The sequence below is a fragment of the Simochromis diagramma genome, unplaced genomic scaffold (assembly GCF_900408965.1).
Source record: "Simochromis diagramma unplaced genomic scaffold, fSimDia1.1 OVJJ01000321.1, whole genome shotgun sequence".
Classification (NCBI taxonomy): Eukaryota; Metazoa; Chordata; class Actinopteri; order Cichliformes; family Cichlidae; genus Simochromis; species Simochromis diagramma.
This window is the reverse complement of record NW_024386772.1, coordinates 14,120,259-14,146,016: the sequence shown is the minus strand read 5'-3', so window position 1 is coordinate 14,146,016 and position 25,758 is coordinate 14,120,259. Positions and strand designations below refer to the sequence as shown.

Here is a 25,758-nt window from a genome sequence, read left to right as displayed (position 1 = left end):
GGGGTAGCTCGTTAACGGAGATTTGCCTTGTTGATGGCTTTAACGTCATTTCAACGAGATTAACGCTGACAGCACTAGTGGGAACACAACGAATATGACTGCACATTTACACCGACATCATCCTAGTGCAAAGACAAGTGGAAGCAGACAAAAACAACAAGCATGCATGCTACAAACTTTAGCCCGAGTCATTTAGACAGCCGTTAGCACATGATTCTCCTTATGGGGACCTAATATGTTTAATATTGTGGCGAGCTCAGACAAGGAGGAGACGGAGGTATCGTTTGGTCTTGCTTCCCGTGAGCTAGCCAGGGAGCACAGCCGTTTATTGACATCTGCAGAAGAACACTGCCACTAACTAACTGCTCAGAGCGGCAACCGCACAGCAACAACAACACACAGGGCGCCCTCTGACCCCGGAAGGACACACTGTCGCAGCGAGAGGGCATCACCCGTCACTATGGCAACATAAACAAAACATAACTGTACAAACAGAACCCCGAACAGCCCTGACCCGCTACATAGTCCCCACCTAAGGGGTCAGTCGTCCCCGACGACCCCATTACCCCACACAAAGTCCTGCAAATGTCCAGGTGCCTTCTTTTGGCGCACCGGCCGGTCACGACCGGCGGGGGAAAAGTCACTCGGGTCAGAACATGGGGTGCCACCATCATCCCACTTCTGACACCAATGTGGCGAGCTCAGACAAGGAGGAGACTGAGGTATCGTTTGGTCTCGCTTCCCGTGAGCTAGCCAGGGAGCACAGCCGTTTATTGACATCTGCAGAAGAACACTGCCGCTAGCTAACTGCTCAGCGCGGCAACAGCACAGCAACAACAACAACACACAGGGCGCCCTCTGACCCCGGAAAGACACACTGTCGCAGCGAGAGGGCGTCACCCGTCACTATGGCAACATAAACAAAACATAACTGTACAAACAGAACCCCGAACAGCCCTGACCCACTACAATATGCTGCTGAGAATATAGCCCAGAAGAAGCGTATAGTATAGCTTTTATTTTGGAAAGAGCCATTTCTCTGTAATAAACTCTCTTTTCCAAAGATGAGTGATTCCTCAATCAGATACAGGGCTTGCAAAATCGCTAGCCCGACGTCCCGGGGCTAGCGATTTTTCCAGTCGGGCTACCAAAATCTATCTCTGCCCTGCCCGTCGGGATATTGTAGGAAGGAAAAATATATTGTAGCGAGCTCAGACAAGGAGGAGACGGAGGTATCGTTTGGTCTTGCTTCCCGTGAGCTAGCCAGGGAGCACAGCCGTTTATTGACATCTGTAGAAGAACACTGCCGCTAGCTAACTGCTCAGCGCGGCAACAGCACAGCAACAACAACACACAGGGCGCCCTCTGACCCCGGAAGGACACACTGTCGCAGCGAGAGGGCGTCACCCGTCACTATGGCAACATACACAAAACATAACTGTACAAACAGAACCCCGAACAGCCCTGACCCGCTACATAGCCCCCACCCAAGGGGTCAGTCGTCCCCGACGACCCCATTACCCCACACAAAGTCCTGCAAATGTCCAGGTGCCTTAACTGGCGTGGTAGGCATGACTGCTCGCGGTTGGGGGCTCGGCGTGTGGGTCGACAGAGGTAGCCCATGAAGCATTGCCCTAGCATCTGTCGCGACGGGCCGCCGCCGCGGTGCGCTCGCGCCATCGGGACCCGTCGGGGGACTTACATGGACACTCCCATCCTCTCTCTTCCATCGCCAGTTTCCCAAGCGGGGAATGTTCTCCTCGACAGCTTGCTCCAGCCTCTGAATGTCTCTCTCCATTACGGCGAGGGTGAGCTATCCCACTTCTGACACCAATGTGGCGAGCTCAGACAAGGAGGAGACGGAGGTATCGTTTGGTCTTGCTTCCTGTGAGCTAGCCAGGGAGCACAGCCGTTTATTGACATCTGCAGAAGAACACTGCCGCTAGCTAACTGCTCAGCGCGGCAACCGCACAGCAACAACAACACACAGGGCGCCCTCTGACCCCGGAAGGACATACTGTCGCAGCGAGAGGGCGTCACCCGTCACCATGGCAACATACACAAAACATAACTGTACAAACAGAACCCCGAACAGCCCTGACCCGCTACAATATGTCAATGCTTTTGCATTCTTTCGGAAATGTAGCTGGGTAATTATGTCATTGGCATCGGTGAGCCACTGTCAATATGTGATTTATTGAAATCGCGTTTGAATTTGCGCACGTTTTTTTGCTTTCACTTTGCAATCGCGCGAACTGTGTATAGAGAGCGACAGCACTGATTGGTGAGTGATGATAATTTGCGCACCAATTCCTCTGACATCGTCTTATCAATCGTTAGCTTACTATGCAAACATGACAAGTGAAATCTCCCGCAGCAAGCTTAAACATGTGAGAGGTTGATCGCGCAGAGAATCACTGACCGTTATGTGTGTGTGTGTGTGTGTGTGTGTGTGTGTGTGTGTGTGTGTGTGTGTGTGTGTGTGTGTGTGTGTGTGTGTGTGTGTGTGTGAAAGCAGCCGGATATATATTTTAGTTCTGCTGAGCCAAATAAGACAGGTCAGGGTGAAGAAGTGACAGCCAAAGAAAAGCTTACCACAAAACGGAAAAGTTAGGACAAATCAGACTACAAGGCAAAAAGAAAGTGCAGCTTTATGGTTTCATGGACAAAAGAATTTCTGTGGCTGCAATGTGATGAGCTATATAACCGGGGCTGCACATAAGTGGTCCGCAGGTGCGCATTCGCTGTCAAAATAAAAAACGCGCACAAGATATGAAGTTGCAACGCGTGTTTGCATACATAAGATTTTCTGGAGGAGGACAGACATTTGTTTAGAACTCTTAAAGATGTCGAAGAAGCTCCTTTAAGCAATTACTTTGGTGTTCCTCCACCTCCAAACAAATGTCAGAAGGAGTCCGAACCACAAAAGAAGCGCGTATTCTCGAAAAAGTGGTTGCAAATGATGAATGCACAGAGATGTGGTGCGGAATGTGCCGTGAAAATCCCACTCTAGTGGACAAAAACACTGCCTTTTATATGGACGAGAACGCGCGTTGCAACTTCTTATCTGGTGCGCGTCTTTTATTTTGACAGCGAATGCGCACATGCGGACCACTTATGTGCACCCATGTAAATAACATAATGTTCTGCCGGGTGTGTTGTTGGTTTTCTCTCGATTTCTGATTCGACAAGCGCCTTTGTTACTGGGACCAGTCATTTTAAGAAAGGCCCCCATTAGAACCCATGAGAAATGCAAGAAACACATTATTGCTCAGTCTGCAATATCTTTCCCAGAACAAACACCAATTGCAAATAACATACTAAAAATAAACCTGAAAAATCCGTTTAGAACAGCGTACTATGTTGCAAAGAGTGAACTACCACTGGCAAAATTTAGCAGTCTTTGCAAACTTCAAAAAGCAAATGGCCTAGATCTTGGTTCCACTTGTCTCTTACCCGTGACTTCAGTGCAAATTTCAAATTCAGGATCTGACACAGACTGATTCATGTCCTATACAGTTCTTACAAGTTCATAGAAATTTCTGTTCAATTAGAACCAAGTATTTGAGTTGATGATTGTAATTTTTATACAATGTTGTAATTTGTGTTTCAACAATTTTTTGATTAATGTTTTGTTTCCTAAAGTATAATATTGTAAAGGAAACAAAACATCAGTCAAAAAATTGCTCTCTTTTTTATTCGGGCTACTTAAATTTACTTTGGGCTACCAAAAACTGAAGAGTCCCTGCCCGAAGGGCTACCAGGGATTTTGAAATTTTGAGAGCCCTGAGATATATTTATTTTTTTAATTACTTTTGTCTCATCAACATTAAATTTAAAAACTGTACTTTTGAGTTAAAATATATCTTTATAATTTTAATAAATGACAAATTAAAAAGGCATGAACATTGTTTTTGTATCGAAAAAATATCGAACCGTGACACCAAAGTATCGAACCGAACCAAACCGTGAATTTTGTGTATCGTTGCACCCCTAATATGTATGTGTATATGTATATGTATATGTATGTATGTATATATATATATATATATATATATATATGTGTGTGTGAATTCATGATGTTGTTCCTGGTGGAGCTGCTAGAGATCTTTGTTAAAAGGGCGTTGCATCTGTAAAATAAATGTCTGCCATCCAGTTTTCTTTTTCCTTTTTTTTTTTTTTTTTTTTTTAGCACTTTACATTTTACCGCTGTGATTCCATATTTATCCACTGGGAGGCAGTGTTTGTCCTTTTCTTTCCTCAGCTCATTTTTTTTTTATCAGTGTGCAAATCTGCAAAAACAAAACCTGAAGTAACCTTTGTTATTTATGCACACTTCAAATCCGAAATACAAACACTGACTACCTAAGCTTACGCAGTGACTAACTGAGTCAGTCTTTGTCATTTACAGTACTGTGCAAAAGTCTTGAGCCATCCCTGAATTCTTTAAAAATAGTTTGCTCCTAATCTTCTGAACGTCTTTCAGCATTTTCTTTGGACGTCGGCTGCTTTTTCACTCATTGTCAGTTCCTTTCCTGATCGTTTCCTGATGATTTAATTTTGTTAAGTCGCTTAACTCTGACCCATCAATCGTTCCAGCATAAAAAAGGCACCTAACTCAACGGATGACCTTGAGTTAGGGGCACTTTATTACTAACAGCCTGTAATAAAAACACACACTTTATCCATTTCTCTAGTGAATGCAGTTATGCACCAACAAAGTGACTCCCAATATGACTGTTAGCTGGAAACGGGGCATATTTCATTAACAGTATCTGAAAGGCATGTTCTATGAAATAGGAAATCAAAATTGGTCCCAGTGGATGGATGACTGTCAAGAAGCCATTCTTAAGGAAGGGAAACAGGGTTTTCTCCCTGAGGTACGAAATTAGAGTAACATTATTGAAGCAGTGTGGGATCATCGTGATGGAGGACAAAACAAGAACCATCCAACATCCAAAGAAGAGCTTTGAATGTCCTGCAAGAAGCCTGGAGAACTATTCCTGAAGACTACTTATAGAAATGACAAGAAAGTTTGCGTAACAGACTTCAGGTTGGTTGGAAAATAAAGGTCGTTGTACCAAGTATTAACTTTTAGGCTTGTTAGAATTGTACACAATCTGTCTTTGCCATATAGACTGTATTTACACGTGTGATGGTGCATCTTTCAATAAATCACTGCACCTATTTCACATTTTCCTTGCAAAATATAGAGAAATGAGGGGCAGCTCAAGCCTGCTGCACAGTACTGTAACTGTGATGCCTCGCTCTGCTTTTCTAATAAACTGTGTTAAACCAAGTGTGTCCATCATTATGCTACCTGCTCAAATACAAGTTATAGCCACAGTTTTCCAAACCTGTCTTATAGTACAAAAGCACAATAACAACAATATAGCATTAACTATTTTTGACTGTCCGATTACTTTTGAGACTGTGAAAATAGGGAACTGTGTATAAAATGGACTGTAATTCCCAACCAGTTAATGCTCCACAAACACACAGTATTGCTTATGTGATTTAAGTATCACGGACATTTTCAGCATTAGCTCTCATTTCCATTAAGTCGTTTTTAGCATAATAACATTACGCTGCAATGAATGGAGTCACAAGCTGCACACTTTGTGTAGAATTTTTTTTCCCCCATGGATGATAATCAGCTGAGCACTGGGCCCATAATACTTTAATATACTATTTTAGTGACCTATTTATTAGGTACACAATCATTTATTAAGTATATACAGACTGCTTTTGAACTGGACTGTTTGTTTTGCACATTAACACAATTTGCACACACAATTTTACCTCCATAAAACATACCCGCATACAAAGTTGTCATTGTTACAGGCACTAGAAGTGCACAGGTGGGTCAAATTTGATTATGAAAGCTCCAAAATGCAGGAATAAAAGCTATCGACTTAAATGATGAGATGTGCTGTTACATAAGGAGAGCTGTACAGGGCCATAGAAATACATCAACCCAGCAGCAGGACCAGCATCTGCTCTGCTAGAGTCCTATAAGTTGCATCTTTCTGACTAAACTATCAGAATCAGACTCCATGAGGGTGGCATGGGGGCCTGCTATACTTCAGTGGGACTTGTGCTCGCAGCTTGACAGGCGGCACACCAGAACAGACACATCTGCCACTGATGGTCCACTCGTTTCATAAATTCAGTGGCAAGAGTGTGCAGGCATTTCCTGGATAAAGGAGGTACTAATGCCTCAGGAACCTCTGGGATGATATGTATCAGGGTATCCAAGGCGACCAAATAGAGCTAAAGCTCATCAATGCTCTCATCCAGGACTGGGAGGATGTCCCTACAGGACAACATGTTCAAACTTTGTCTAATCCTACCAGTTGTGACAAGAACACTAGCAAAAAGCAAAATTGGAAAATAATCAGTCAGGAGGGATAAGAAGAGAGTAATGATCTGTGACCACCACCTGTGAAACCTTTCCCTAGAGCTGAACACATCTGTATCCCAGAAGTTTATCTGGCTTTGTCTTACCGTGCTGACTAAATATTCCCTTATTTTATTTATTTGTCGTATGAATCTACTAAAGCTGTTATTATTTAATAGGGATGTTTTCCTTAGGTTTATTATGTAATGAGCCGCTTATATTCACATCATTGACATAAATGGTGTGTACAAAATAAGAGAAACCCAGTGAGCACTGTAATAATCATAAACACTGAATCTACTGCAAGAAAGCTGTCGTTTTATTTAAAGTTAAATGTACCTAAAAACGTAAATCTCTGCACATAATAAAGCATAAAAATTTATTTCAGTATCTCTTTTACCACAGAAAACACTGAAGCGTATGACTTTTCATTTTGGTTGATGATTTTTTTTCTTTGAGAGAACAGCAGAAAAATAGTAAAATCAAAGATTCAGGTTTTTGTGCATATTTCTCTGAACAGCCTGTAGAGGGTGTTATTGCTTCACTTATTGTGCACATTAAAACACACAAATCCAATAGGTTATCCTTCACCTTTCCCTACTTCCTGTTAATTTACCACGTGTTCACCAGGATGCAGGTATACATCACTGCTCCCCATCATGGAGGATGACCTCCGCATTCACAAAAAAAAAAAAAAACAGCTCATCGTGCTCTAAGCAGCCTGAGTGCTTCATTAATAACAGCTCATTATTTATGCGAACAAGTAGGTCAGGACCGGCATTAATAATGAACACACCACAAATCTGCTTTATGTATACTTTATGTAGATACACGTAATGTACAACGTGACCAATAGCTTTTACAGAGAATATAAAAGTTAATGTAACTATAAGCCCACACAGGGCAGTAGAAGATAATATCATGCCCTGACCACAAGGCTTTCATTGTATTTTACAATTATATAGAAAACTACTGGTGTTTTTGACATCATCATCATCAATTATATAATCACCATCACCGATATTACTTTAGTATAATCATCATCATATTCACCATAATCTTCATCATCATCATAAATACAACCACCTTTCTCACTCAGTCATGGCTTTTTAACGGCGTTGTCACAGTTATTTATCCAATATTCATCATCCCCATATATTTTATAATGATTATGTTTAAGGCTTTTGCAAAGAAGACCTCAAACTTCAGCTGATGCAAACTGCCAGTCAGCTCAAACATGGTTACACACAGAGTTTGTGCATACTACAACAAAGAGACCAGAAAGCTATACATTGTATATACAAACATAACTTAGGCATACACTGCTGAACATTTACAGGTAGTATTAAACCATTTCACAAATGAAAATAAATACAAAAATGATAGCTGGTTATTAGATATAGAAATGTTCAAAGAGAAGAAACACAAAGGCAAGCAAGGATCTTTAGGAGTACGAACCAAATGCAAACAGGATCACGACAACACACCGACCTTCACTCACATAGGCCATAGATAAGGGAAAGGAAAAAAAGAAGCTTAATTGGACTGGTACCTAACTGGGCTTCTGCACAGCCAAAAATAAAACCCACTCAGTAGATAGACTTTCTCAAATGAAAGCGCTCTGAAAGTTCTAATCCTTAAGATGTCAATGAAATGAGATCCTGGTTTGACAGCTGCCAACAAATGTTATCCTGCTACTGTTTCACGTTAAAAGCATTTAAAAAGAGGGCTTTTATTGTGAAGCAGTCATAGGTACATAATATATTTCTCACTAAGATTAAGGCTGATGGAAATGGGTTACCCCATATTACATATGTAAAATATTTAAATAGTATATTTGCTATTTTTAAAAAATAATTCGATTAAAGGTGAGGAAAGGTGTGAAAAAGTCTAGTTGTAATCAAAGTCAAAACACTGTAAACAGCAGACAGTGCTGTAGTTCAAACATTCACTTCTCGAGCTGAAGATGCTTGGGTCGATCTGCAGAGGAGGTGCAAACGTGTGGGAGCTACCTGCTCTGGCGACCCCTCGTAAGGGAGCAGATGTTCAAAATGTGTGACAGGATACCGTCAAACCAGAGGTGCTGAAATCTTAAGGATTGCAACTTTAAGTCCACAAAGCGAGTTGAATTTGAAGCTTTAGCAAAAGCGCCACTGCTACTCAACTAAAGTAAGAAAGGATGCACGTTACAAAATTCTCTGCTCCACACAGATAAATGAAATCAGTCCAGCTGACTGTAAAGAACCTAAATCTAAGCCATCTTTTTGTTGTTGTTGTTGTTGATGTCCTCTGAGGTTACTCTTCAGCCGTGGCACCTTGAGAGAAGAATTCAGCACCAGAGTGAGATGACGACGTGGTCCAGGTGAGGTTGCACTGCGGTCATAACCACGTCCCAAACGTGTCCATCCATCCCCTCATCCCACCTCCCCCCTTCTCCAGCAGTCACCCTTACATTTTGCGCACCGTGTCAATGACCACACATCTGAACTGATTCTGAATAACAACTTGCATCACTTATGCACCCATACTGTAGATGCGGTATGCACCGATAGCATGCACACTGCTGCATACACACAAATACAAACATATTGGTCTACAATAACCCACATGCATGCATGTGCACCTGAAACATGGCAGTTGGGCTTTAGGGAAACCTATAAACATCTTATAAGCATGACTGGGGAGGTAGGGGGGTGTATATGAGATGGAGGAGAAACAAACTGGCTGGAGCGCTGCTTTCTCCCCAGCAAGTGTGTGATGTCTCCCCAGCAAGTGCATACAACTTGTGGAGAGTCCAGGAAAGAAACCAAAGTCTGCCTTCGGGGTTGAAGTCAGCTCTGTGCTCTTCAGTCCAGCTTTGCAGTGTGTGTGGTTTATGAATGCATGAACTTAAGGAGATAAAGATGGAGGGGGTTTGGAGGTTCACTTGATTGTCCCTCTTCATTTCTTGTTGGCGATGCGTCTCTTCCTGGTGGCCAGCATGTCGTAGAAAGGATCTCTGCTAATGCTTGCCCTAGAGAAGCCAATCAGAGGACAGCGATGAAATAAATAAGAAGGCCACATGAGAGGAGGGTCTCAAACATCTTTGATATGGAAATGCAGGCACATTTATACAAACGCATGCTTTAACTAGATCAGAAAAAGAAAAAAAAAAAGTTAGTGGAGTGACCTAGTTAGGTTTCCATGGTTTCTGAAGAGGGACCCCCTCTCCTATTTTTTGTTTGTTGTCTTTTTTTTTGGATAGTCTGGTTTGCTGGAACCTTGCACTGATTCCCTCCTCCAGAACCCGGCCAAGAACGTAGTGAACCATGCAGTCGCACACGCGCTCGTCCTCTTGCTGCAGGTTTATAGGTCTGAAGGAGGGCAAACAACAGTCCTGCTTATAGACTCTTCTGCTTAGTTTGGGGGGGGGGGGGGGGGGGAGTAAAGGCAGCCTACAAAGGCAGCAAGTGAGTCAGGAAGCCATTTGGGCTCTACCGAAAAGCCCAGTTTCACGGCTGCTAAATCCTGTTAGCACCAGCACAAAGCAAGAAGAGGCTCAACCCCCCACTGCGGATATCTCTGATTCCCTTTATAACGCCACACGCTAAAGAATGAGTGTGTGTAAGATGACTATCCTCTTTCATACTCCTCATTGTTGTGTTCTACAACCCAATTTTGTGAAACAATAACTCCACTGTGGAGAAATCAAATCAGAGCGCGGCTGCCACAGCTAAAAACCTTCTCCACCATTTTTCAGTCCTGGAAATGCTTCTTAAAAACTGATACATTGACTGGAATTATTTAATTTTTTTTTTTTTCTAAAACACACTTTTCACTTCAAACGTGTCACACTAATTGATACAACAGCAGCTCACTTCCTTAATTGACCTACTTGGTCCAACTTCACTTCCTGACACTCAAGATGAGCAGATAAGGCCTTGCCTCTATAATCATCTCTACTTTAAAAAAAAAAGGGGCAAATCATAATTTCCATAAAAAGCCTTTTATCTCCACAGAACCCCGAGTCCTCTCGGACCCCTCTGGTGAAGTGCAAGCTGTGACTTGTTAGCTTTGGTAGATGTGAGTGCGTCACCCCTAGTTTGGAGCTGCCTGTGTTGGATAGGTTTGCTGGCTCAACCCTGGTGGGTTATACGCAATGTCTAATCCCCCATCATGTCTCCTGTGAATACTCTGATAGTATAGAGAGGGGAGGTGGATGATTGCACTACATTACGGTATATAAGCACTCTGTTCTGCTGAGCCAACTCTCTTTGACATTGCACCACCGTTTATGCAGGCGATTACAAAACATCCAGCATTTAGGTCATTAAAAGCAAGGTTATCACAGCTGCCAAAGCGATGGTATACTCACTGCCAGCGTGAATGTATACGATCTGATGGAAATAAAACATGTTGTTATTCGTTTCACTGTTTAATTTAAACACTGTAGTAAAATACAGTCACGTGAAAAAGAAAGTTTTTGGCAGTCGTCATTTGAAGCAGTTGTTTTCTGTAGGACTCTATCGTCTCACATCACTGTGGAGGAACGCTGGCCCACTCTTCTCTGCAACGTTTCTTGAGATCATTGAGGTTTGTGGACATTTTATTTAATGCACAGCTCTCTTAAGGTCCTGCCACATGGTAGCACCTTGGTTCTTTCCTTTTTCAGCCAATCTGTTGTAAAAAATGCTGCTATGCTTTGGACTATTGCCTGGTTGCATGACCTAATTTGCACCAAGCTGTCAGACAGATGCTCTCTCGTGTGACTGCAGAAAACTTCGGTATACAGAGCAGGTCATGATGGACTCAATGACTGTGAGGTTGCCAGGTCCTGTGGCTGCAAGACAAGCCCAAATCATCACGCCTCCACCACCATGCTGCATAGCTGGTATGAGGCGTTTGTGCTAATATGCTGCGTTTGGTTTTTGCCAAATATGGCATGAAGCAATGCGCTTCTGTCTGAAGAACATTGTACCAGAAGTCTTGTTGTTTCTTAAGATGAAACTTTGCAAACCCAAACTATGCTGTCATGTCCTTTCAAGAGAGAAAGAGCTTTCTAATGAAAACCTCTGCCTTTGAAAATAGCAGAAAAATAGCAGACAACAGAAAACAGCAAACAGCCGGAGCTGGTGTTTGATGTTTGTGCAAGTTTGAACGTGGTGAAATCACAGAAGTATAAGGGTCAGAACAGGACTTCGAGAGAGATATAACAAGGTGCTCAAGAAGATGACCTTGAATGAGATCACTTAAACTGAAATCAAGTCAGGTTTTTGATTTCGTAAGACTTTAAGACTGCACCTCATATATTCAAGTTGTCTAGATTTAATTGAAATAAAAAAAGAACAGGTTAAAACTGGTTTCTGCCTTAAATTAATCCAACATCAAGGAAATCACATTCACGGATTTTTTTAATTTTTATTTGTTTATTCTGACGTAACAACAACCATTACTGGTTTAACACTGGATCTTTGTGCCGTCATTACTATTACGAGGAATCTTACTTGATGGATTTAATCCACTCCTCCTTCTCCTCAGGCGTGGGTGCCGATATCCTGTATACTACATGGTTTCCCTCCACTACACGCCCATCTGCCTCTGTCTTACAGGCTTTGATCACCTGGCCCTTGTGATTCGGGTTGTAGAGCTCAAAACAGTTCTGAAGGAGGGACAGAGAGGGGTCAAAGGTCATCAAAAACAGGTGCCAGATAATTATCTTTGGCGAAGAAATATTTTAACAAAAAGAAGATTTAGTGAACACAGTAACCAAGGGGAGAAAGGCTGAGGTCTCTAATCAGGCAACACTCACAGGTTTCCTGGGCTCCTCCACCTCCCTGATGCTGAGATTCTCCAGTGGGATGATCCCACGAGGCTCCTTGTCCTAAAGGAGAGAGCGATCAGAAGCAGGAACATGAGAGGAGGGGAAAAAACAACCAGAGTTGAGAAGAGCAATTTAGAACAAAGTCAAAAAGCAAGTATTAAAGAAAGAACAGAAACCAGAAAAGGAGCAAGGGGAAGAAAGGGGAAATCAAAAATATAAAAAAATCATAAAAAAAATGGCATAAAATGAGATTTCTATAAGAAAGAAACACTGGAACAGCCTTACACAGAAAAGAAAAATCCACTGTGATTGTAGCTTGTTGCCCCCCCCCTACTTGTGCATGCTGCAGTCTGACCAGAGGACGGGACATAATGATAGTGTCCTGAAGGATAATACTACAGCAAAGAGAGGACAGTGCTGATGTGGCAGCAAAGAAACAAAGGCACTGGTGAAAATCTTCAAGCACTATTGGCTAATTTTTATAGCAAGGGACACTGATTTAATAGTAACCCATGCCAACCTGAGCACATATGACAATTAAAACAGTCTGCAACATTTCATCCACTGTGGCCACAAGACAAGTATGCGATAATTACACGCTGGAGTTTTCTTTCTTTTCTATGACCCAGTAACTTTAGTAGCTTATTGCCGTTTTGTGCAGAAACTAATACAGAAAGGTGACAAACCATGTTAAAACTACATTAGTTATGCACAAGGGCAAAGTCAAAAAATTTATCCCAATGCAGAATTGCCAGAACTTCAGTTCCTAGAAGGGCAACTTCAGGGTCTTAAAATGCTTAAACGACACATTTCATAGCAGAAACAAGCATGTTCATAGTTATGTGGTTTGATTCTGTACAGCACTGCATTTCCTCTTCATTGTAACTGTAGTGTGACACATTGCCGGGGGTATGGCCACTTTTAGTGACATATGCTAGACTTCATAGGCTTCTTTTTAAGCGGGATCTTTAGACCGTGTTTCTGGTGCTGGTGCCTTTTTAAATTTTAATTAAATTATTTGATAAATAAATGTGGCTTGCTATGCACATAACATCGTGTCCAAGAAGTCTTTTATTCTATGTTACTTAGCGCTGATTAGCAGAACTAATCTGTGCTAACTGTATGCATATCTGTGCCATACATGCATACAGTCTATGGCTGAAAAATAGTGCACATATGCTGATTAGTCATCCACACTCTTGTCCAAATATGGTCACTTCTGGCTCCTAAGAAAGATGGAGGTATTTTTTCCTGGTCTTGTGTAGTAGGCGGGTCCAGCGAGGTGGCGTACCACTAATCCCTTCTTTGACTGCTATATAAGAGCTTTGAAGTGGTAACATTTTCTCTTTTCTCCCCTTTTTGCTTGCTTTGTTTATGACTACCTACATAGCTGTTCTTGTTTTACCATTAGTTTAGTTCAATTAAATAGATTTTGAATTAAAAAAAAAAAAAAAAAAAAAAAAAAAAAAAAAAATCACAATTTTCACATTGTGACGTGGTCTGTGGTGCCGCTGCAGGGGGGTGGACGCACCGGCACGGAATCTGCAATCACGCCTCGCCGGCTTAAAAGCTGAACTAGGTCCTATTACTTTGAGACCTGTACTATGAAGCAGCATTTGGTCTCTTCCGGTTAACTTCAGAGTTAACCCTGGGTTTTTAGCACCGCAAAGGTGGTTCAGTTCTTGTTCTTTGGAACCGGAGATTAGCAACAGGTGTGAAATTACCACCAACTGACCAATAAATTCTCAGAAAATAGCATCACCCTTCATGGAAGATAGTTCCAAGGATTTGGATAGTAGGAGGGTTTTTAGAGGCCCCTAAAGTCTCTGTTTCAAATCAAATCAAATCACTTTTATTGTCACATCACATGTGCAGGTACATTGGTACAGCACATGTGAGTGAAATTCTTGTGTGCGAGCTTCACAAGCAACAGAGTTGTGCAAAATACAATAATGTAAACAAGCAAAATACAAGAATGGCTACATCTGAAACTAATAAATATATGTACAATATATAATAGTATATAATAGTATAGTATATTTCCTCAGTGAGAATCAATAATAAATATAGATTCTTAGACACAACCAGATGACTTGATTTTCTTTCCCGAACCAAAAAACTTTTCAGCCTGTGGTCCAAATCAGTTCATGAGTTTGTAAACTTGTGGCCTTTTCCTGTGGTTTGATGTCCTTTGACACAGAGACGTGAACTCCCAGGTGGACTGAAATGTAGGAACCTTCAGTCCATTAATGGCCAAATAAGACTGGGCCAAGAGTATACTTACACTCTGTGTACTCTGCACATCTCTCACAATGCAAAGCATACCTGGCTACAGGAAAGTGTTCAGCTCAAAATTGCAGTGTGTAGCTTTTAGTTGGGTCGGATCTCTCCATAAACAAACCACTCAGAAGTCCATTTGGAAGGCGACAACTTTTCCAAATAGTCTCTGTGTTTTCTTTTTTGTTCATTTTAAATGGACTGAAAGGGAGAGAAAACACCCTTAAACTGAGACTTAAGAACAGGTGGTCACAAACCAAATGTTGACTCAGAGGCCGCTTTTTATATCAAACTACCAATAAACGGTGTGAAGACAGTGCAACATATTCAGTTATGTTTGGTTTGTAGAGTTTACATGAAGAGCTCCCTGCTGAAAGCCATAACCGTAACAGCAGTGTAGAAAACTTGAATTGTTAATCCTCGTCGTTTTTCTGGTGCTATGGAATAAACTGCTTGTTATAATTAACAAGGAGGCTGTAGACTTGGGGTGGATTTCATACAGACTTCTGAGGATAAAAATGAAATGCTCGGCTCTGTGATGACACAAGCATACACACACAGCGGCAGAGATGCCTTTAGTTAATAAAAAAAAAAAAAAAACATGTTGGTGTGAGACTCACAGTTGTGTATTCAAAGTAGTAGAGGCAGTTGTCCGTCAGGATGAACCACCTTCTCTTCCAGGTTTTCACTCTGCCCCCTGACAGGGAAAAAAAAGAGGAGACAGGAAGTGACACAAAGGCCGCAGTGACAGACTGGCTGTCTGCCCTCAGGAAAAAGAGCAGGGAAGTGATGGTCATTAATGAAGCCAACCAGCATCCGCTGTGTTTCCTTATGCGCTTTAAAATGACAAAAGCAAACATAGGTAGATATGGTTGGACTACTTGCCTGCAAGCAAGAGAGAGAGATTACTCTTGTAAATGTAAGAAATCAAAGCGGCCCAAACCAGTTATTGACTTTAAGCATTAACTCATTAGTAAATGTAATTCAATTTCCTGTGGCTGATCATTTCCAAAATGTCATTATTAAACACATACAATATTTCACATGCCTTTGAAAATTCACTTAGTGGGTTTCCTGTGATTTCCATTCAGTTTTCTGTGACGCTGCGGCCTGAGCTAACAGACAAACGGACGTCTTTTTAGTTTCTTGAAGATGTTTCAGCAGAATGAAGATAAGCTTCTTCATTCTAAAAGCTAAAGGTGAGTGACGAGTTGATACCCTTTATCTTTTAGAACTGAAGAAGCCTTTTGCATGTGAGGTGAAACATCTTCAAGAACCTAAAAGGAAGTCCAGTTCCCTTGAAGAACCTAAGACTACCATGAACTGGTGAACCCGCGAGACCCAACACAGACATTTCACTGTATGTGCACTTTGTGTATGCTCAGGGCTGTTGTAGATTTCTGTACCTGGGCTGTTTGTAGAAATCGATTCTCGTAACGACAGACTATACAGAGTTTCAGCCTTATCCCAATATTCATTTTTAAATAGAAGACCCTGTTTGGCTGCATATGCAAGATATTTCGGGCTGTGCCTCTTCAAATGCTCTGTGCTGCTACAGCTGTGCCACAGGAAGCTTAAATGTAAATCACTGACAACTGAAAACTGTTGGCTTTGACTTTTGAGACATGCAGGCAAGCTGCCTTGTGTGAGATTGCAGGCTACCAGCACAATCTCGCCCAACTTCAGGCTTAGTTAACTGATGACTCGAGCAACTGATAAATTATTACTGCCGTTGCCCATTCATTTTTTAAGGCAACAGGATAAAACCTCATTGGCTCTCAGGAGAGGAGAGCAAACTTGATGTGAACCTAACTTGGCACGTAAAGCACCCCCGGAGGTGAAAACACTCACGCAAATACACGCACGTATCGTACACGACACCCCAGAGCAAGTTCACCACCTCACGTGTTCATTTGTGCAAACTACATCCAAAACTATGTGTGTTATTAATTCCTAAGCATGACTTTTACTGCAGCATTTCCTTCCTGTTTTCATGGTCCCCTCACAGAAGCCTACATGGGTCACAGACAGCTATAAAAAGCTCTGTGTTTCCTTACATTTCAATAGACCCTGGCTATTGAATTAGCACGGCCAAATTTCCGCTGAGCGCAGAGAGACATTTGCTAAAAAAAGGCCTTATTCCTCCGTATCCTCCAGGGTTTATCTTTAGAGAGTTAAATTAGAAATATTACAGTGAGAACTGGTTGCGGGGGAAACTGCTCCAGGGAGGAACCGTGCAAGAATGTAATCATGTTAGGTCTGTGAGCCACAATGGGGCTATTTACATTCATACGCACTAGCTTGATGAGGCTACAGAGACGTTACACAGAGTTTAAAGAATGTGCAGGTCAAAGCCAGGTGTGTGTGCATGTGTGTAAACACTGTAGTAAAAACCAACCACCTGCAGTGACTTTGCTCTTTAAACCAACAATATGTGGGCTAATAAACAGGTATTATGTCCAATAATAAATCACCGCCATACAGTAAATTATAAGCTGTTATGTATGTGAGGACTGCTGGAGTACCTGGCAAGTGATGGAGCGAGGTTCAAATCAGAAACACATGGGATCAGAGGGGAGCCAACTTCAAGCAGAGTAAAAGCAAGATTTATAAATGCATGACCTCATTGGAGACGAATACACACACACACACACACACACACACACACACACACACACACACACACACACACACACACACAGTCTTGTTTTCATAGCTTTGTGGGGATATCTAATTGACATAATGCTTTCCCTAGCTGCTTACCCTAACCATCACCATTAAAATTGAATGCCTAACCCTAACCCTTAGCCTAGCCATAACCTAATTGTAACCCTGACACTAAAACCACAATTTGAATCTCAAAAATGACTTCAAACTTGTGGTGACGGCATTTTGTCCCCACACAGCTGTTGGTCCCCACAAGTATGGTAAACTTCCAATTTTTAGTCCCCACAAAGATATGTAAACATACATATGTACATACACACACACTTCAAATGACTGAGATGTTTTTTTCTTCCTCACACAATAAGAGGAGTCCACGTCCAGGCTAATAAACAATGTACGTATCATTTCTAAACTATGTTTAGACAGAGCTAATTGAGAATCTGCATCTGCATGGCTGTACATGTGGGTTTCTCACCTTAGGATGATGATGTTTTATTATTTTTCTTTTAAGCGGGCTATAATTTGTCATACATCTTTTTTTGTAGTTTTAATAAACAACAACATGACGGGGTTTTCATTAGAAAGTCCCTCACACCATAAAGTATTTAAATATATTAAAATTAGTTTTACTTTGCTTGTAAAACACCTTGTGAAGCCCATTTAAAATTTCCTGTGTATGCGGTTCACATAAAATCAGCTACTGCCCTTTTTTTTATGTTTGAGATATAACTCACAGTTCATAATTTCAAATCATGTGGCTTTTAAATAACCACAGCCTGGCTTTTAGAAAGAGAGGAATTCACTGATACATCACAAACAGTTGGTTACATTTATAATTATATCTGAAGCTTTGTGAGTGACAGAACTCAAAGTTACTGCTTGTAAGAATCATAGTTTCTAGGTTAAAAGGCTTTTTGTCAATCGTTAAGTTGACCTTGAAGACCTCGGTGGATGACTCCGCTCTACACCCCTACACTTTTATCCGAATTCATTCAAAGCTTTTCGAGCTTTCATGTTTACAGACAGAATGACATGCATGCATATTTCATATGCACTGTTTGCTCCGTTCACAAACGCGACCAGACCTTCAATGAAATGGATCATGAATACACTCCCATGTATAAACTGTAAGATACACGACTTGTATATAAAAGTTGAATGTTTGCTGTTCTATTTTTATCATATGGGTGTGTTTGCAAAGTTTTATCTATCTTTCAGTTAATGTTTTATGATCAAAGGAGAGTGCACGAGCAACAGTTACCACGCAGTTTAAGTTCTCATGAGTCTAATTCTATAGTCGCAGACCAAAAAAAAAAAAAGAAAGTAGGAGTTCCTAAATAAAGTCAAGCCGGATGTTTTGCATTCCCCCAGAACCTGAGCGCGTGAGACTCAGACTAACCTAATTTAAGCAGCCAGCCTTCTCTGTCTGGGTTGAAGAACGTGTGCGTCAGGTCGTTCCCGTCGTCCTCGGGGATCTTAAAGGGTTCGCTCTTGATGCTGTCGTATAGATTCTGCACAGAGAAAGAAAAAGCAGAAAAACGTTTACGCTTAGATGAAAACACACACACACACACACACACACACACTTCTAACTCACATTCAAGCCTTCAACTACCGGTGCATTAAACATGACACTGAGAAATCAATTTTCAGACAAAGACAAAGATTCATACATCAGTGACTCTGGGAACTCGAAGATTTTTTAACAAGGTTCCTTTTTGTACTGAAGGAGCACTTTGGCAGACACGACAGCCTCCCGCATGCAAGTCGATCGACTTGTTTTTCGTCTTTTTCTTATTAAAGTTCATCATTATCCTGAGCTGCAATGTCTCAATTAGGGAGGCATGACTCTCTGCTTTTCACAGAGGAGACCTATAAGAGAACCTATAAGTTTCCTTTTTGTCTGCCACACTGAGAAAACCCCAAACATTTAATTTAATCCCTCCACTTTTACCTCCACAGTGTTTCAAATGCATACCACATAGGATAAATTCATCAAACCTGACGAAGTAATCAAGTCAAAGCTCTCACCCTGAGTAGCTCCTCTGGGAGATCTCCCCCTTCATTGATTCCTCTGTTCATGGAGATGAAGCGCTCCACTGGGGGCTTGTCTCTGACGTTGGGATTATGCAGGCTGGTGTTCAGCATGATAATGGCAAAAGATAGAACGTAGCATGTGTCTGTGGAGGTAATTACACACAGTGTCACAGGGAAACAACCAAATACAGCACATGCACACTCCACATGTGTGTGTGGAGGTTATAGATTAGTGTGGATGTGATAAAAATAGTAGGGCATTCAACTTATTTGCCATAAAAGGGAATTAGAAACATCTTGTAGCACATTTTCACACCACAGATTGAAGGAAAACCTGATAAAATGGAGAATTTAATCAACAGAAAAGCCCATCTTCTGACACAGTGTGTTCCTGCTCTTACGACTCGGTTTCATCCATCCACACACTAAGAGCCCCAGACGACATCCTCTGCATGTAATTTATAACCCAGTGTGCACCACTCTTGAGGGATGACCAATAACCAAGTCTGGGTGTGTCACCACTGCACCACATCAATATTCGCGACCCGAGCCGTCACCTGCATCCTCCTTAACACTAACACGTGAGCAGGAAGGCTATGTGCAACAAGCCAAGACGGCGCTAATGACCGCTATTGACCGGTGATCAATTTCATTATCACTGCTGGAGACACGAATGCTGATCACACAGGTAGTGAGCAACTTGCCAACTTCAGTGGAAAACTGTAATTGGACTTCAGGTCCACTCAAGTTCACAGAGAGGCTGAAATAACGAACAAATATTCTGAAGCTGAAATCTCCGCATGTAGCCACAAGGTAAAGATTTATAAAGGTCCAGCTGTCCGGTGAGAGACGACAGACAGACAGAGGCATTGATTTGAATCCGGGTGGTCTGGTGGGCAGAGCATGTTATCCGTCCTGGACTGTCTGGCTGAGTCTGACTCATATATCTGCTGCGGTGCAAACGTGTGTGTATGTGTGTACGTGTGTGTGGTACCTGTGGACTGGAAGACGCCGGGATTGCATTGGCAGTACCTGGAGGCAAAAGCCTCCATCATACGATCAATCTTCTGGGCTTCGCCGGGAAGTCTGAAGCTCCACAGAAACTGCCTGCAACAGCAGAGAGCGAGAGGAAAAATGTAATGATGTGTCATGAAATATTGATGTGAATGTTTGTAACAGTATCTGTGTTTTTCCCTGTGAATTACAAAACAGTATTACACGGCACAGACATTTCTTTATATTAGGAGGGTGTATTTATGGCATAAATGAAGACGTCTTTGCCAACAGGCAGTTTTGTTTTTCTAGTGTTAGATTAGATTTTGATATTTCTGCAAAAAAAAAAAAAACAGCACAAAGAACACTCTTGTCTTTCATGGGACACCAGACAAACCAAACAACTAGATGTTAGAGCAAACTTTTAAAGCTGTGCATGGGAAAATACTCTATTTTTTAGCACTTTGAACACAGCTTTAGGCAGGAATCTGATACACTGATCACCTAACTTGATGCGCAGGTTTGCATGACACGTTGTTGACATATAAGAAGTGTGCACACCGGCTCCTCTGTTATCAGTCGCATGAAAAAAATATTTATTTAATGGTGACAACACATGTTAATGTAAATCAGCATAAAAATATAACGTGTAAAATACGTTTTGTCCCAGAATTTGCCAATTAGTTAATTATATGTAATTCCAAAGTAGGTAACAATGAATATACGTGTGACAGTGCCCGCACATAACAAGAGATCAAAAGTAGCATCGTTGTGCCTCCACTTGATCTCGTCACGGCCACAGTGCTAGTGCAACAAGTGTGACAAAGCAGAGGCCTCATCTGAGCTTAAACCTGGATCTGTTTTTGCTTGGATGTGCAGAGCAGCGGTCTCCTTGTGGACCGCTTTGCATGGTTGGTCGTTATGCTCTCCTCCAACTAGATTCTTATTGGCAATTTAGAGAAAAGCACTACATCAATAACATCTCAGCAATATCCAATCCCATATGAAAAGTGTTTTGCGAATTCAACAACAACCTGACCAACTTACAAATTTGCAAATCACATCACAAACGACAACATGACCAAACCATCTAAAAAAGAAATGATCAGCTAGCCTAATTGCTCTAATATTATTTTTATAATGCCAATTGGTGCATCCCGGGAAAGGTCTCTGACAGATACACCGCTCCCCCCCACCCCCACCCTCCCTGCAAACAGTCGGTTGGCTCAAGTGTGGGAACAATTTCAGTCAGGCCAAGATTTTTTACAGCCGTGATATAATGTCATATTTCAACAGTTTACAATGGGAAAACCAAATATGTGAAGTGAAGCCAAGGCGGATTTCTTTCAGTTTGGTCTGTAAAACTCGGTGCACGCCTGGTGTTTACTTTGCAAAAGAAAAGTACCAAAGCAACAATAAAACTTGTAAAACACCATCTTATCGTGCTGCAAACTCCCGTATGTTGTTTTGGCTGGGTTTTTTTATACTTGAAAACAAGCCTGCCCTTCACAAACTTTACAATCTGCACTGTAGTACCCACTCACCGTCGCCTGCTTTAATTCTTTCTTCCTAATATGAGTTGTTAAGTACCTTAAGGCTTGAACGAGGTTGAGGTCAGCAAACTCGTGAAGCTCCACAAACGCCTGGAGGACCTTAATGTTGAAGTCATCCCTGGGGTGGTGGGGAGAAAAAAAAACACATGTGACGAGTAGTTCAGCTTAAACAAAAGCAGAAGAAGTGATGAACTCCTATGCTCAGTGACTGAAGGTGGAAAGCAAAGTCCTGCAGCCACGTCACAGTGCCACTCTCAGACAGAGAGCCACTGTGCCGGCTGAGACAGGCAGCGTGATGTCCCCTGTTGTTTTGACATCCTATCCCCATTGACTTCCCTTCAATAAGAACCACATGTCCCCTACACTTTTTTCCCCTCTTTCAGCGGCACGGTCTCCTGGCACTATTGTGCTCCATAAATCCAGACCACCAATTTCCCAGGGCTCTATCACTGATGTCTGAGCACGTGCAGTGCACATCTCACAAGGATGTGGGGAGAGGAAAAAGAAAGGTGGAAGGAAAACAGAGAGAAAACTGGAGAGCTCACCGTTCCCCTAAATAGTCCCCGATGACTGTTTTGTTGAGCCCTTCTCCTTTGTAGAGGAACTGTGCAATGTCCTCTGGGGTGTTCTGGAGAAGATCATTCTCCAAAAGAAACTGGATTCCCTGTTTTTAAAGAGAGAGCAGGCGCAGTACAAATAGGTATTTTACTCAGTTTCAATGAATGATTTAAATTTAAACTCCAGAGCCGTGGATCTCCTCTGACCTTCTTTGGGTCCATGTTGAACTTTTTCCTTCCCATGGCGATCTGCTTGTTTCTTTGTGTGGTTTTGCTGTGACAAAAACCAAAAGAATAAAAAACCCAGAAAACATCCTTCACATGACAGCAGAGTCCAATTTTGCTCCCCGGCTGCTGCGTGTGTTTAGTAGGTCACTTTGTGTCGAGTTTATTCAGGGCCTGTCACAACTGTGTTTACCAACCACTCAGTCAAGTAAAGGCTGAGTTTACATTTGGATTAAACTGAGAAAACTTGAATTTCGTTCGCGACATGTGATTGTGCATCAGCTGTTACTGCTCACTTGAGTGTATCTTGTCCCTTTTCTTTAATTCATCTTAGCTAACTGGACGTACATTGTCCCATATCAATGCTCGAAACACTTTTTGCTCTCACTCCTCGGGGAAATCTCCACCTTTGCGTGTCTTTGAACGCTCCCTAAGCCTTACGTATGCCCAAAAATAGCTGGAGCCCCTTTGCCAGCTGCGCCTGAGACACACAAACAGCCTGACACATGACCTCGCCCCACCTCAGCAACCAATCAAATGCAGACTGTTTGGTTAACGTTAAGTCGAGGGACTGTCCTGCTTTTCTCCTCAAACAATGGGGTATTAACATGTTAACACACACACAAACTGACAGGTGTGAGTCTCACTGCAAAGGTAACTGTTAAAAGAGTAGCAGAGCCAAAGCAAACAAAAACTAATGAGCTGATCTCTTGGCGGTTCATTGAAGCCATCCAAACATGCAACACTACTACTTTTTGACTTGACTTCATTTAAATCTCCAACACTATTAGCTATCCTGCTAATTAAGGCCTAGAGACCAATTAGTGACCATCTAGGGACCACTGGTCACTGGGGAAAAGAGTGCATTCTGCTACTGGTTGATGAAATACATTGGTTAACTTGGTTAACTAAGGCACAACTTTGAAGGTGAATGTTTCAGTTTTTCCAGTTTCACAGCTTCACAATCGCTCGGAGAGTAAACTGAGTGTTTGCAGACAAGTTGGCGACTTCCATGTAAACTACAGAGGGACGCGGCAATCTGCTCATAAACAAAGCACAAAGAGGTTTTTGGTGGAGCACCACCCTCTTTGCAACAGATTTCACCTAGCATCAGCTAGCAACCACTCAACAACTATTCAGGATATACACATTTCCTTAGCAATCGGGGGCACCGACCAGTTTCTATGACTGTGTGACTGAAGCTTAATTTAGCATTTGAGGAACTGCTGGTACCAGCTATTTAAATGTTCGCTTTTTACTTCTTTAGTCCGTTTGATATAATTTAAAATTAATACTTTTTACATGAATTTATGTAAAGAAAAAAAAAAAAAAAAAAGGTAAAACTTCATGTTATCTTGGTCCTATGAAAACACCAATGAGCATTATTATTATTTACTTTTAGATTTTATTGCCTATTCAACGACAGCTTACAGACAAAACTAAGAGCCAAGAAAATGCTATCATAAGGACACAATTCATAATGAAAATAATCACACAACATGTAAAAAAATAGAAAAGAAAAACCATCAAAACTCACCTCTCCCCCACACAGGTTAGCTGTTCGATCTCAGTCATTACCTCTGCAATCTCAAACTTCAGCCGCTGAAATCGAAGGACAGAGTCGCTTGTTTCATAAAGTCAAGTTTATAGCTCCTGAGACGACACAGTGCAGCTCTTGAATGATCTGCAAACACAGCCTATGATTTTATTAGTTAAATATATATAATAGTGAAAGGCTTGCTTATTAATATGATGAAGACATATGTCATTTCATGACAAAAGGCAACAGCAAACTAATATAAGTAAATGTAACAATATAAGATCTGAAAACAAATGAAATAAGGTTCATTGTTCTGCACTGCACCAGAGGACTTTTCAGACATGCAACGCACATCAACAACCGTTTTTATTAGTTTGAGGCTCGCTCCGAATCATTCATTTAGAAGTGTTTGATCAGATTACTCAAATAACATTGATTCCACTGTTACTCACTTCAATATCATCCAGAAGCTCTTTTTTCCTACGCCGTATGTTTGACAGCTCATCTCTTTCCTCTAAAGACAGGTCCTCGGGCACTGGAAAACACAGCGTGCAGGGAAAATGAAATAGCATGTGAGTGATAGAGAGGGGCAGGGTTATGACGGTGGATTAATTTAATTCAGCTTCCGACCAGCCAGACAGAGTCACGGGGATTAAGCTTTGACAGCGCATACCTGTTCGATGAATCCATCCCAGAGACATTACTCATGACCCAAATTAATACACTAACAGACTGAATTGCCACTTCATTTTGAAAGCCGGGATTAAATGCAGCAAAGAGACTGGGAAGGAGTGTGCCGGGAAGTTCCACAGATATTTTTTTTTGTGGCCTTTTCTACTCTTGCATATTTTATGTTATCCTGCAGGTGGGTGTGCTGTTGAACCTTGGATTATTCACAAATTCCCTTCCTAAATATGAAGATTAAATTTGGTCCAATTCTGATCCCTGATTACAGATTTATTAACTGGTGAAAAGTCTTTGCTGGAGCTCACACAAAGTCACGTGGTCAGATTAGTTTTTAACAGGTGATTTCCACGCATTTCAAAACGTCCCAGAAGTCTCTCAATAAAGTGAATGCCCTGCCAACATTCATGCTTGCTTTGCTTTCATTTCTGTCTCTCCAACCTCTCATAACAAATGGAGCAGGGTAAAGTTTCCAGTTTCTTCAGGCGTTCCACAGTCCATCATTTCAGCTTCCAAAAGCCTTTTTGGGAAAACAAAAACCACTTGGTCTTGCAACCAAGCTTTCATTTTTTGTACTCAGGATGTCATAGTGAAATACTATAGACTCTTAAAGACTACAAATCTAAATATCAGTGGTGTCATTACTTTATAGCAATACTGAGGAGCGAAGATTCAACGCACAGCTCTGAAATCTCTTATGCAAACTTTCTTGGACTGTCTTTAAGTAGTCTACAGGAATAGTTCTCCAGGCCTCTTGAAGGACCTTCAAAGCTCTTCTTTGGACGTTTTCTCTGCTCTCTCTCAAAATGGTCCCACACTGCTTCGGTAATGTCGAGGTCTGTACTCTGAGGAGGCTGTGGACACTTATTTTCTATCTCTCTTCTGAGCTCCTCCAAATATTTTGCTGACATTTGAAACACAAACTTTAAATTTGGATTCATCACTCCATCAGATGTACCAGTAATTTTTAGTCTAGTTCTCGTGTAATTTGGCATACCTCAGCCTTTCCTCCCTGTTTCTTTTCC

General features: G+C 41.6%; 1 protein-coding gene across 1 annotated transcript in view; it reads right to left on the bottom strand.

Moving 5' to 3' along the window:
- Positions 1 to 7,202: 7,202 nt before the first annotated feature.
- Positions 7,203 to 25,758, bottom strand: part of cyth3b (cytohesin 3b) — a 43,838-nt gene continuing 25,282 nt past the window's right edge. The window contains exons 2-13 of the mRNA XM_040050994.1: positions 24,502 to 24,584; positions 24,047 to 24,111; positions 22,492 to 22,558; positions 22,273 to 22,391; positions 21,765 to 21,845; positions 20,176 to 20,288; positions 19,176 to 19,324; positions 18,544 to 18,655; positions 15,098 to 15,174; positions 12,189 to 12,260; positions 11,884 to 12,038; positions 7,203 to 9,413 (exon numbers count right to left, since the gene is read on the bottom strand). Coding sequence (XP_039906928.1) covers positions 9,341 to 9,413; positions 11,884 to 12,038; positions 12,189 to 12,260; positions 15,098 to 15,174; positions 18,544 to 18,655; positions 19,176 to 19,324; positions 20,176 to 20,288; positions 21,765 to 21,845; positions 22,273 to 22,391; positions 22,492 to 22,558; positions 24,047 to 24,111; positions 24,502 to 24,584 — 1,166 coding nt within the window. The 3' untranslated portion in view covers positions 7,203 to 9,340. The remainder of the gene's footprint in view (positions 9,414 to 11,883; positions 12,039 to 12,188; positions 12,261 to 15,097; positions 15,175 to 18,543; positions 18,656 to 19,175; positions 19,325 to 20,175; positions 20,289 to 21,764; positions 21,846 to 22,272; positions 22,392 to 22,491; positions 22,559 to 24,046; positions 24,112 to 24,501; positions 24,585 to 25,758) is intronic.